This window comes from Dipodomys ordii, unplaced genomic scaffold, assembly GCF_000151885.1.
Source record: "Dipodomys ordii isolate 6190 unplaced genomic scaffold, Dord_2.0 Scaffold68, whole genome shotgun sequence".
In the NCBI taxonomy this organism is placed as follows: Eukaryota; Metazoa; Chordata; class Mammalia; order Rodentia; family Heteromyidae; genus Dipodomys; species Dipodomys ordii.
Genome location: NW_012267284.1, coordinates 5766805 through 5777724, shown reverse-complemented (window position 1 = coordinate 5777724; position 10920 = coordinate 5766805). Strand labels below are relative to the sequence as shown.

General features: G+C 42.9%; 1 protein-coding gene across 1 annotated transcript in view; it reads left to right on the top strand.

Annotated features, from left to right (window-relative positions):
- The first annotated feature begins 114 nt into the window (after nucleotides 1–114).
- The window catches only part of Ccz1 (CCZ1 vacuolar protein trafficking and biogenesis associated), a 17855-nt gene continuing 7049 nt past the window's right edge, over nucleotides 115–10920 (top strand). The window contains exons 1-10 of the mRNA XM_013023401.1: nucleotides 115–157; nucleotides 1942–2035; nucleotides 2132–2225; nucleotides 2736–2813; nucleotides 3137–3184; nucleotides 3487–3570; nucleotides 4875–5050; nucleotides 6745–6826; nucleotides 8440–8501; nucleotides 8784–8895. Coding sequence (XP_012878855.1) covers nucleotides 115–157; nucleotides 1942–2035; nucleotides 2132–2225; nucleotides 2736–2813; nucleotides 3137–3184; nucleotides 3487–3570; nucleotides 4875–5050; nucleotides 6745–6826; nucleotides 8440–8501; nucleotides 8784–8895 — 873 coding nt within the window. The remainder of the gene's footprint in view (nucleotides 158–1941; nucleotides 2036–2131; nucleotides 2226–2735; nucleotides 2814–3136; nucleotides 3185–3486; nucleotides 3571–4874; nucleotides 5051–6744; nucleotides 6827–8439; nucleotides 8502–8783; nucleotides 8896–10920) is intronic.

The window sequence follows — 10920 nt, the reverse complement described above, 5'->3', positions numbered from 1 at the left end:
CGGGGGCGTCTCCCCGTGTGCCTGGAGCTTCAGGGCAGAGCTCGGGCCCCCTAGCCATATCCGGTGGTCGGTGGGGACCTGACGGGCCGGCAGGTGCGGCTTGAGTTCCCGATGATGGAGGCCCGGCGGGTGTTGCTCCAGCGCCTGGATGATGGAGGCCCGGCCTGTCAATCAATCTTCACTGGTGGAGGGTCTTCGCTTTGCATCAGTTCTGGAGACTTAAAAATTGAATTTGGCTTTATGGTATTGGAAGTCGACTTTTACAAGTGTGTGGATCCAAACTGGAGGACTGTAGTTCTTAAAAAAAAAAAAAAAAACTCCTGGAGTGGATGGCTTAGTCCTGTAATCCTAGCTACTCAGGAAGCTGAGATGTGAGGATCACGGTTCGAAGCCACTCCCGGCAAGAAAATCCATGAGACTCTTACCTCCGACTCACCACCAAAAGAGAGAGAGAGAGAGACAGAGGGAGGGAAAAAAGCTAGAAGTGGTGCTGTGGGTCAAGTGGTAGAGTGCCAGCCTGTGAAAAAGCTAAAGGAGAGAGAAAGGCCCTGAGTTCAAGCCCCATTACTGGCATAAATACACAAAAACAAACTTAAAGGATGCTCACAAAGTTTTTTGTTTGTTTCTGTTCTGTTCTCTTTCTTTTCCAGATAGTTTCAGGAATTTGCTTGTTCCAAGATTAGGATGGTGACTTCCTCAAAGGATGTCCAAAGCTGTATTTTAGTTGCCCGCAAACCACTTCTGTTAAAGGCTGTCAGTCCAAGTGCCTGTGAAGCAGTTGGATTTAATTTGTGGAGAGCTAAATTCCAGTGTATATGCACACACACAAACACACACATTTTTTGGAAGCCTTGATGAATTACAAATGAGCACCGGAGAAAAGCAGAGATTTCTCTTAGAGCTGTACCTCAGAGGAAATGTAGTTTAGTGAATATCACAGTTAACTTGCAGACCTATGGATAAAATTTACACATGATCATTACTAGTATTCTTATTTCAATATATATATATATATTTATTTAATTTTTTGTTTTTGTTTTTGGTGGTGGTGGTGGTCGTGGGGCTTGAACTCTAGGCCTGAGCACTGTCCCTCAGCTCTTCAGCTGAAAGCAAGCACTCTACCACTTGAGTCACAGTGACACTTCCAGTTTTGTGAGTGGTTTATAGAAGAGAAGAGTCTCACGGAATTTCCTTCTCAGGCTGGCTTTGAAAGTCAATCCTCAGATATCAGCCTTCTGAGTAGCTAGGACTACAGGCTTGAGCCACTGGCACTGGGCTCAAATATATTTTATTACTTTATTTTCTTGCCATGCTGGAGCAATCTCATGGCTTGTCACCTGAGTCATGCTCCATCCCTGTCCTAATTTCTTTTTTTTTTTTTTAATTTTTTTGCCAGGCTTGAGGCTTGAACTCTGGGCCTGTTCACTGTTCCTGAACTTCTTTTGATCAAGGTTAGCACTCTATCACTTGAGCCATAGCACTACTTCTGGCTTTTTCTGTGATTTAAATTGGATATGAAAGGCTTTCCACAGGCTCTCCTATATGGGCTGGCTTTGAACCATGATCCTCAGGTCTTAGCCTCCTGAGTAGCTAGGATTACAGGCATGAGCCATGGATACCCAGTTAATTTTTTTTTTTTTTTGGTCGGTCGTGAGGCCTGAACTCTGGGCCTGGGCTCTGTCCCTAAGCTCTTCAGCTCAAGGCTAGCACTCTACCACTTGAAACAGCAGCACCACTTCCGGCTTTTTCTGCTTATATGGTGCTGAGGAATCGAACCCAGGGCCTCATGCATGCAAGGCAAGCACTCTACCACTGAGCCACCTTCTCAGCCCCCAGTTAATTTTTTGTATCTGTAAAGGTGAACATAAACACTTTGAATTGCTGAGATTGAAGAAATGCTTTTGTTAACCTTGTGTTTTTTATTCTTTCTGCTTTAGGAGGAAAATAAGATTTTGTTTTATCATCCAAATGAAGTAGAAAAGAATGAAAAGATTAGAAATGTTGGATTGTGTGAAGCTATTGTACAGTTTACAAGGTAATGCCTTCATGGTGCTTTTGTAAAGCCCAGTGAATTCTTGTCACTTACACCTGGAGAATTGTTCCAAACATGTTCTTTGAACTTTTTGTTTAGGACCTTTAGTCCATCAAAACCTGCAAAATCTTTACACACACAGAAGAACAGACAGTTCTTCAATGAGCCGGAAGAAAATTTCTGGATGGTCATGGTATTTGCCACATAGTCTGTCTTGTTCGAAGTTGCTAATTATTGTTAGGAATTTCGGTAAAATTGAGGTGTAAAAATCAAATTCCTGTCCCATTGTTCTTAGGGCTGTTGTAAGAAATTGTGTTTCTAGGGTGGTAGAGTGCTTGCTTCTCATACATGAAGTCCTGAGTTCAATTCCTCAGTGCCACATACACAGAAAAAAGCCAAAAGTGGCACTCTGGCTCAAGTGGTAGAGTGCTAGCCTTGAGCAAAAGCAGCTCAGTGACAGTGCCCAGGCCCAGAGTTCAAGCCCCAGGACTGGCCAAAAAAAGAGAAAATAATTATGTTTCTGATGCTATAACATGTTCAGATTTTATTTTTATACATTGCTGGGTATTGAATTCAGGACATCAAGCATGCTAGAAACTACCACTAAGCTGCATTCTCCCCCCCCCCAAATGTTTTCAATTAAAGCAGTATCAAAAACATGTAATCAATTTATGGTATAATTTCAGTTTATCAAACTTTGTAGGTTGTTCGGAATCCTATCATTGAAAAGCAAAGTAAAGATGGGAAAGCAGTTGTTGAATACCAAGAGGAGGAGCTATTGGTAATGTGTCATTTTTCATCATTTTAAGAAAACATGTTCTGGATATATAGTGACTTAGCTACATACTAGGTGGCTTCCACAGAAGGTTCTTGGAGGGTATAGATGGTTCTATGTTCATTGTTTACATGAATGCAGTCTTCTTACATGCACTTGTCCCGTCACAGTACTTCCTTCTGTTTATTGGTCATCTGTGTGGAAAGCCCTTCTAAAATGAGGCTTATGCAGTTTTGTGTATTTGAGTTTATTGGATACCACTTCTTTCAGCACACAACGATTCCAGGACCGCATTTATAATTATTATATTGCTTTGTTCTCATTTGTAGGACAAGGTCTATAGCTCAGTGCTACAGCAGTGCTACAGCATGTATAAGGTAGGCATGACTTTTTTTTTTTAAACTGAAATACTGTTCAGTTTCCCACCTTGGCCTCCCCCCATTTACCAATTCAGTCATTGGTTAAAAGTTATTCTTTGCTGGATGCTGGTGGCTCACATCTGTGATCCTAGCTATTCAAGAGGCTGAGATCTGACCATTATGGTTTGAAGCCAGCTCGGGCAGGCTTCACCAGGTGGTGAGGGGCTGAATTGAATAAATTAAAAGGAAAACAGCTTGTTACACTTGGAAGTTGATTGGCATAGGAAATTGATATGTTGCATGGTATTTTACACCATTAGCTTTTCAATGGGACATTTCTGAAAGCTATGGAAGATGGAGGTGTCAAGCTTCTCAAAGAAAGATTAGAGAAATTCTTCCATCGGGTGAGTACTGTGCATTTGATTCATCATTTGGTAGCATTCACACACATGTTACAGGAGGAGAATGCAGATGGAGGTATGTATGTTAGTAGTGGAGTGCGTGCATGTGGCCCTGGGCTCCATTCTGGACAACAGAAAGAACAACTCTGGGGAGAAATAGCAATGCACTCAAGCTTGTTTTTCATATACAGAACCTCAGGACTAGAAAGTGGCAAATAGCCTGCACAGTCCTGTGGCAAAAGCAGAGCATGGAGGCACTCTGGGCCTGTGCTCTCCAGGCCTGCACTCTGGCAGCTCTCATTCAACCTGTGTATGGAGCAGAGCATCCTGCCTCTACCCAGTACTCTTGGAGGCATCTTTGGGCTTTGTCCTTCCCTGCACATCCATCCATGTAAACTACCTACTCAAAAGTGGTCCTATTGTGTGGTGAAATACTGATGAGCAAAACTTAAACCATTACCAGAGTTGCACATTCTTAGGGGTTGGTTCTTTTCTCTAAATAGGTAAAATCTCTGCTGACCCAAGGAAAAAGCTTTTGGAACTGGCATGGTGGTATACACCTGTATTCCCAGCTGCATGGGAAGTAGAAATAGGAAGATCTGGTCCAGGACCAGCTTAGGCAAATTTTGAGACTGTATCTGAGAAACAGAGCAAAAAGTACGAACCACCACCAAAAAAGGGAGAAAGCATTTGACGACATAGACTGTTGCATTGGTTGCTAGTGCATTGATTCATGCTCTCATCCTCATTCATCTCCTGTTGTCCTGACAAATCTTCAGGATAGCCCTGCTGCCCTGAATACTGTGTGGGTTGCTGAGGAGCCCTAATAGGATGCTTAAAGGCAAAACACACTGGGTAGACACTAGTTTGATGAAACATTTTCCCTCTGGCTATACTATAGTTTGAGCTCTGGTCTAGTACTTGCTAGGCAAGTGCTATACCACTCAAGCCACCTTACCTGCAGCCCTTTGTTTTGCTTTTTAGTTATTTTTGAAGTAGGATCTCATTTTTTTTGCTCAGGGCCAGCCTAACAAAAGATCATCCTACCTATGCCTCCCACATGCATAATACCACCATGCCTGGCTTGTTCCTTGAGGTGAGGTCTTGCTAACTTTTTTGTCTGGGCTGGCTTTACTGACATTTGTATTTTTTAAATTGGTATGGCTTTTTAGTCCATTTATTCATGGCTTGGTCTTATATGCCATTTGTATGTAAGTGTACCTTAGATATTATTAGTCTAATAGAGCATTCTCAACTGTCAGAATACTGTATTATTAGTAAATTTTGTGCCATGTTTTTTTTTTCAGTATTTGCAAACACTCCACTTGCAGTCATGTGACCTACTTGACATTTTTGGTGGAATCAGCTTCTTCCCATTGGATAAAATGACTTACTTGAAAATCCAGTCCTTTATTAATAGAATGGAGGAAAGCCTGAATATAGTGAAATACACTGCGTTTCTCTATAATGACCAGCTCATCTGGTAGGTGCACTGAGGCTTGCGCTGAATTGGGGGGGTGGAGGGAACACACCCAGCATGGCCTGGGAGGCGGTAGAGCTCACAGGACCTAGGTGGGGAAGAGCAGGAAACTTCTACAGTACCATCTGCTATAAACCTCCTCAGCAGTGGAGCTTAAAATTATTTCATGTAAGGCCAAGTGAATGTCCCCATCACCTCGGGTTTAGGAATGCTATTTTTATTTTGCTATGTTCCAGAAAATTCAAAGAACTGATAAATGTGGAAAGCATCATTTTCATACAACCGATTTCTTTTTACAGTGTTAGGGATTGAACGTAAAAGGCTTGGCACTTGCTAGGCAGGTGCTCTTCCACTTGAGTCACAACCGCAGCCTTTTTTGCTTTAGTTATTTTTTCAGATAGAATCTGATTTTTTTTTTTTGCCATGACTTTGATCCTACTACTTACAGTCTCCCTCATAGCTGGGATCACAGGCATGGTCACCAAGCCTGTGCTTTACAGCTTTAGATGGGTCTTGGTTAATTCTTAGTTAGCTATTAATTAAAAATATAAGCCACTGTACCTGGCCCTTGAAGGACCTAAGTTTGGGGAGGGTTTTTTTTTTGTTGTGGTGGTTTTAATATTTAAGATAACCACAATGTATTTTTATTTGTTTTTTAATTTTTTTTTTTTTTTGCCAGTCCTGGGGCTTGAACTCAAGGCCTGACCTGGTCACTGTCCTTGAATTTCATTTGCTTGAGGCTAGCATTCTACTACTTGAGCTATAGCACCACTTCCGGCTTTTTCTGTTTATGTGGTACTGAGGAATCAAACCCAGGGCTTCATACATGCTAGGCAAACACTCTACCACTAAGCCATATTCCCAGCCCAATGTAATGTTTTGGTTGTTTTTGGTATTATTTTTTGTCGGTCAATGGGCCTAAACTTTGGGCCTGAGCACTATCCCTCAGCTCTTCAGCTCAAGGCTAGTGTTCTACCACTTGAGCCACAGCGCCACTTCTGGCTTTTTCTGCTTATGTGGTGCTGAGGAATTGAACCCAGGGCCTCATGCATGCAAGGCAAGCACACCAGTGAGCTACCTTTCCAGTCCCCAATATAATGCATTTTTATATCTATGTGTTTGGGATATTTTGGTGGGGAGGGTTTGGGGCTTGTGTTGTTGTGGTTCAGGGGAACAGAGCCTCACTATGTAGCTTTACTGGCTTCCAACCTTCAGTCTTCCTTCCTCAGCCTTCTGAGTGCTGGGCTTAAGTTGTGTACAACTAGGCTGGCTTTCTCTTCCTCCTTTGTATCTATGTTGGGATTCAGAGATTTAAAAACCCAAGTACATTTCTGACACCAAGGACCTAGTTCCCTTTGTACCACATAGCAGTATTTTTCTAGAAGGTGGTTGGAACACATCTGCTGCTGTAGAGTGGAATACATTTCCAGGCACAGAAGTAGTCCTACTTGCAATCAGCCCACGAATTGGGTGTGCTAGGATTTACTGTTCCAAGTGGCAGATAAATACTATCTCTAGGCACTGCAAGACAAAGTGCTGTTCCTACACCTGGGTTTGATTTGTTCCCTCCTGGGCTTCTAGTCCAGGAGTGTGGTGGGTCTTTCCATGTAATGTAAAGCAAATTGGTGGGCTGTGGCACAGAGTGAGACCAGAGAACAGTTCCAGGCTGTTCACTGCGTGCTTTTCTGATGTTTCAGGAGTGGATTAGAACAAGACGACATGAGGATTTTATACAAGTATCTCACCACCTCTCTGTTTCCCAGGCACATTGAACCTGAGGTAGGCGTGCCCTGTAAATGTAGGCTAAGGTGGAGACTGACACTTAAGTCTGTTTTTGACGTGTGACTGTCCAGGAGCTGGGTGATATAGTACACTGTTGTCAGTCTCCACACAGAAGAAATTGGAAGAGGACATTCCCTACAGACTGATGTCAGGCGATGTTAAGTGATGTGCCATGTGGGGAATTTCAATGACTTTTTCCAGTGGTGGTACTAGGGTTTGAACTCAAGGCCTCGTGCTTTTTCAGCAGCTATTTTGTTCCTTTAAAAGATTGCCCTGGGCTGGAAAGGTGGCTCAGTGGTAGAGCGCTTGCCTTGCATGCATGAGGCCCTGGGTGCGATTCCTCAGCACCACATAAGCAAAATAGAAAAAAGCCAGAAGTGGCACTGTGGTTCAGGTGGTAGAGCGCTAGCCTTGAGCTGAAGAGCTAAGGGACAGCGCCCAGGCCCAGAGTTCAGGCCCCACGACCAGACCAAAAAAAAAAAAAAAAAAATTTCCCTTTGCTCCTGGGTACTGGTGGCTCATAGCTATAATCTTAGCTACTCAAGAGGCAGCCTGGGCAGGAAAGTCTGAGAGACTCTTACCTCTAAAAGTATCAAAAAGATGGAAGTGAAGCTGTGGATCAACTGGTAGAGCACTAGCCTTGAGCAAAAGAGCTGAGGGACAGCATCCAGGTCCTGAGTTCAAGCCCCAGGACTAGCACCCTCCCCTCAAAAAAAAAATCATTAAAAATATCCCTTTGAGCCAGGCCTCAGTGGCTCACACTTGTAATCCTAGCTACTCAGGAGGCTGAGATCTGAGGATCACAGTTCAAAGCCAGCCCAAGCAGAAAAGTCTGTGAGACTCTTACCTCCAATTAGCCACCAGAAAATTGGAAGTGGTGCTGTGGCTCAAGTGGTAGAGTGCTTGCCTTGAGCTAAAGAGCTGAGGGACAGCCCCCAGGCCCAGAGTTCAAGCCCCACAACTGACCAAAAAAAAAAAATGTGTGTGTATAAACATGCATATGTATAGTGTATATGTGTGTGTATATATATATCCCTTTGCTATTGCATTTGGGCCCAACTCACTGGAGCCAGGTGGCACACATTTTTCAGTGCTACAGTCTAATAACGTGCCTTCAACCCTTTTATGCACTGGTTATTATTTTTGAGATAGGCTATAACTTCCTGCCCACACATATGCCTGGACTAGGATCTGCCTGATTTAGGTGTATCATCATAGCTAGGATGACAAACACGCACCACCACTCCCAGCTTCATCTGTTGAGATGGAGTCACATGGACTTTTTTTTTAGCCTGGGCTGGCCTCAAAACACAATTCTCTTGATCTCAGCCTCCCAAGTAGCTAGGATTACGGATGTGAGCTCAGTAACTCATAAAAGCAAGTACATTAGTTATAGGGTTAGAGTAGGGTGCAGTTATGACAATCAGGATTAAAATCAGTCTAATTCTTCTTGTACTTCAGAAACCCTTTTTGAGGGGGTATAGAGGAATATAGTAAATTGATAAGAACTCTATTGTTCTTAGAGCCAACCAGCAGACGGGAATGTTCTTTTTCTAAGCGATGAATATAAATATCTAATGACTTATTTCTCCACATTAATGTGTTTGCAGTTGGCAGGAAGGGATTCCCCCATAAGAGCAGAAATGCCAGGAAATCTTCAGCACTACGGAAGGTAGGACTTTGTTCTTGGATTTTCTAGTATTTTTTTTTGCCTCATCTTCAGTAAAAATGGAATCATAAACATTGAATTGCCTTGTGTTCTTGCTGGTAATAATCCACTAAACGAATTCATTGTTTCCCATGGGTTTAAATAGTTTCCTTATCACACTCTGATTTCATTTTGCAAATAGCCAGTGTCAGCAGATATGGATGTCTTTTGGCTAGGAATGCATTCTGATTATATATTCCTGTTTATAATTTACCTTGTTGAGTCATCTCTGTATTTACTTTCAAGATTTCTTACTGGACCCTTGAACCTTAATGATCCAGAAGCAAAATGCAGATTCCCCAAAATCTTTGTAAATACAGATGACACTTACGAAGAGCTCCATTTAATTGTTTATAAGGTAACAACTGTTTTTCCCCTCTGGTGTTAGAATCACTAGTAAAGTAAACCTTGTATAGGTCCCTAGTGATGTACGCAAACCTCTTTAAGTGTCTCTTGGAGATGTAGTAGAAGTTTTTATTGTAAATATCCAAATGGGTGCTGTTCTGTAGGGGAAGGTATGCTTTGAGTATCACTGGAGCCCAGCTCCAGTTTTCTTCTGATGTCAGTTTTGAGTACAAGAAAGAAAACTGGGCATCTGTGCTTATGTTCTTTTTTTTTTTTTTTTGGACATGGGGCTTGAACTCTGGACTTGGGCGCTGTCCCTGTGCTCTTCAGCTCAAGGCAAGCACTCTACCACTTGAGCTACAGCGCCACTTCCGGTTTTCTGGTGGTTTATTGGAGATAGGAGTCTCACAGTCTCTCCTGCCCGGGCTGGCTTTGAACCGCGATCCTCAGATCTCAGCCTCCTGAGTAGCTAGGATTACAGGCGTGAGTCACCGGCGCCTGGCTTTGTGCTTATGTTCTTTCTCACCCAAAACTTAACAAACAAAATGTAGTCAGGTGCCAGTGGCTCACACCTGTAACCCTAGCTATTCAGGAGTCTGAGAACTAAGGATCACAGTTCAAAGCTAGATGAGAAAGTCCATGAGAATCTTATCTCCAGTTAACTACCAAAAAGGCCAGAAATGGAGCTGTGGCTCAAGTGGTAGAGTGGCAGCCTTGAACAAAAGCAGTTTAGGACAGTACCCAGGCTCTGAGTTCAACCCCCAGGACCAGCATCAAAAGCCTTTACATTCAGCTGTAACTATAGCTGATTACAGTTCAAGAATACAGAAAACCAGTCCCAGGGAGAGGCAAATGTGGAAGCCATTGTGAATTCTTGTCCTCTTGAGAGTCCTATGGACAGTGTGGCTCTTGCATCTCCGGCAGACATGGAGGTATATGGACAGATTATCTCCAGGGAGTAGGCCCATTGGGCCTTCATGGCCTGAGTTCTTGTTGGCCATGGACAGAGCTGGTCCCACGTGGCTGGCTTTCATCTCCAGCCTGAAGAGGCTGAGCTGGTACTGCGGGAGCTCTGGCAGCAGGGCTGTAGTTTTCTTTCTTACATTATCTGCTTTTGGTACAGAAGTAACCCTTAGTGATGGAATGAGTTCAAAAGTATGCCCTCTTTTCCTATTTTTTGGAAGACTTGATATCATTAATTCTTCAAACATTGGATAAAATTCACAGTAGTGAATTTTGTATGTGGCTTTTTCTTTGTAAAAAGTTTTGTTTTTGTTTTTTGGGTTTTTTTTTTTTTTGGTTGTGGGGCGTGAACTCTGGGCCTGGGCGCTGTCCCTGAGCTCTTCAGTCAAGGCTAGTGCTCTACCACTTGAGCCACAGCGCCACTTCTGTTTTTCTGGTGGTTAATTGGAGATAAGAGTCTCATGGATTTTTCTGCTCAGGCTGGTTTGAACCGTGATCCTCAAATCTCAACCTCCTTAGTAGCTCGGATTACAGGCGTGAACCACTGGCACCCAGCTTCTTTGTGAAAAGTTTTTAAATTATCATCTCATTTTGTAGTATTAGGATTGAACCTTACATACAGAGCCTTACATATACTAGGCCAATAGTCTACCACAATATATAGACAGACAGACAAATGACCTCCCCGGCTCTCTATGGGTCTATCTTGATTTTATTTCTTCTTGAGGCAGTGTCTATAGGAATTTCTGTTTCTTGAAGTTACTCAGGAAAATTATAGTTAGTGTACAGTTTTTCATAGTCTTTTCTGGTAAAGTCAAGAGTGATTGGGTCCATATGTCATTATTAGCTTTCCTATCCAGGCTGGCTTTGAACCATGAATGATCCTCATGTCTCAGCCTCCTGATTAGTTACTAGGATTACAGGCATGAACCACAAGCATTCAGCTTTACTTTATAATTTTTAATTCCAATATCATCTTGTTTGTGGAAGTGGCACTGTGGCTCAAGTGGTAGAGCACTAGCCTTGAGCTGAAGAGCTGAGGGACAGCACCCAGGCCCAGAGTTCAAGCCCCATG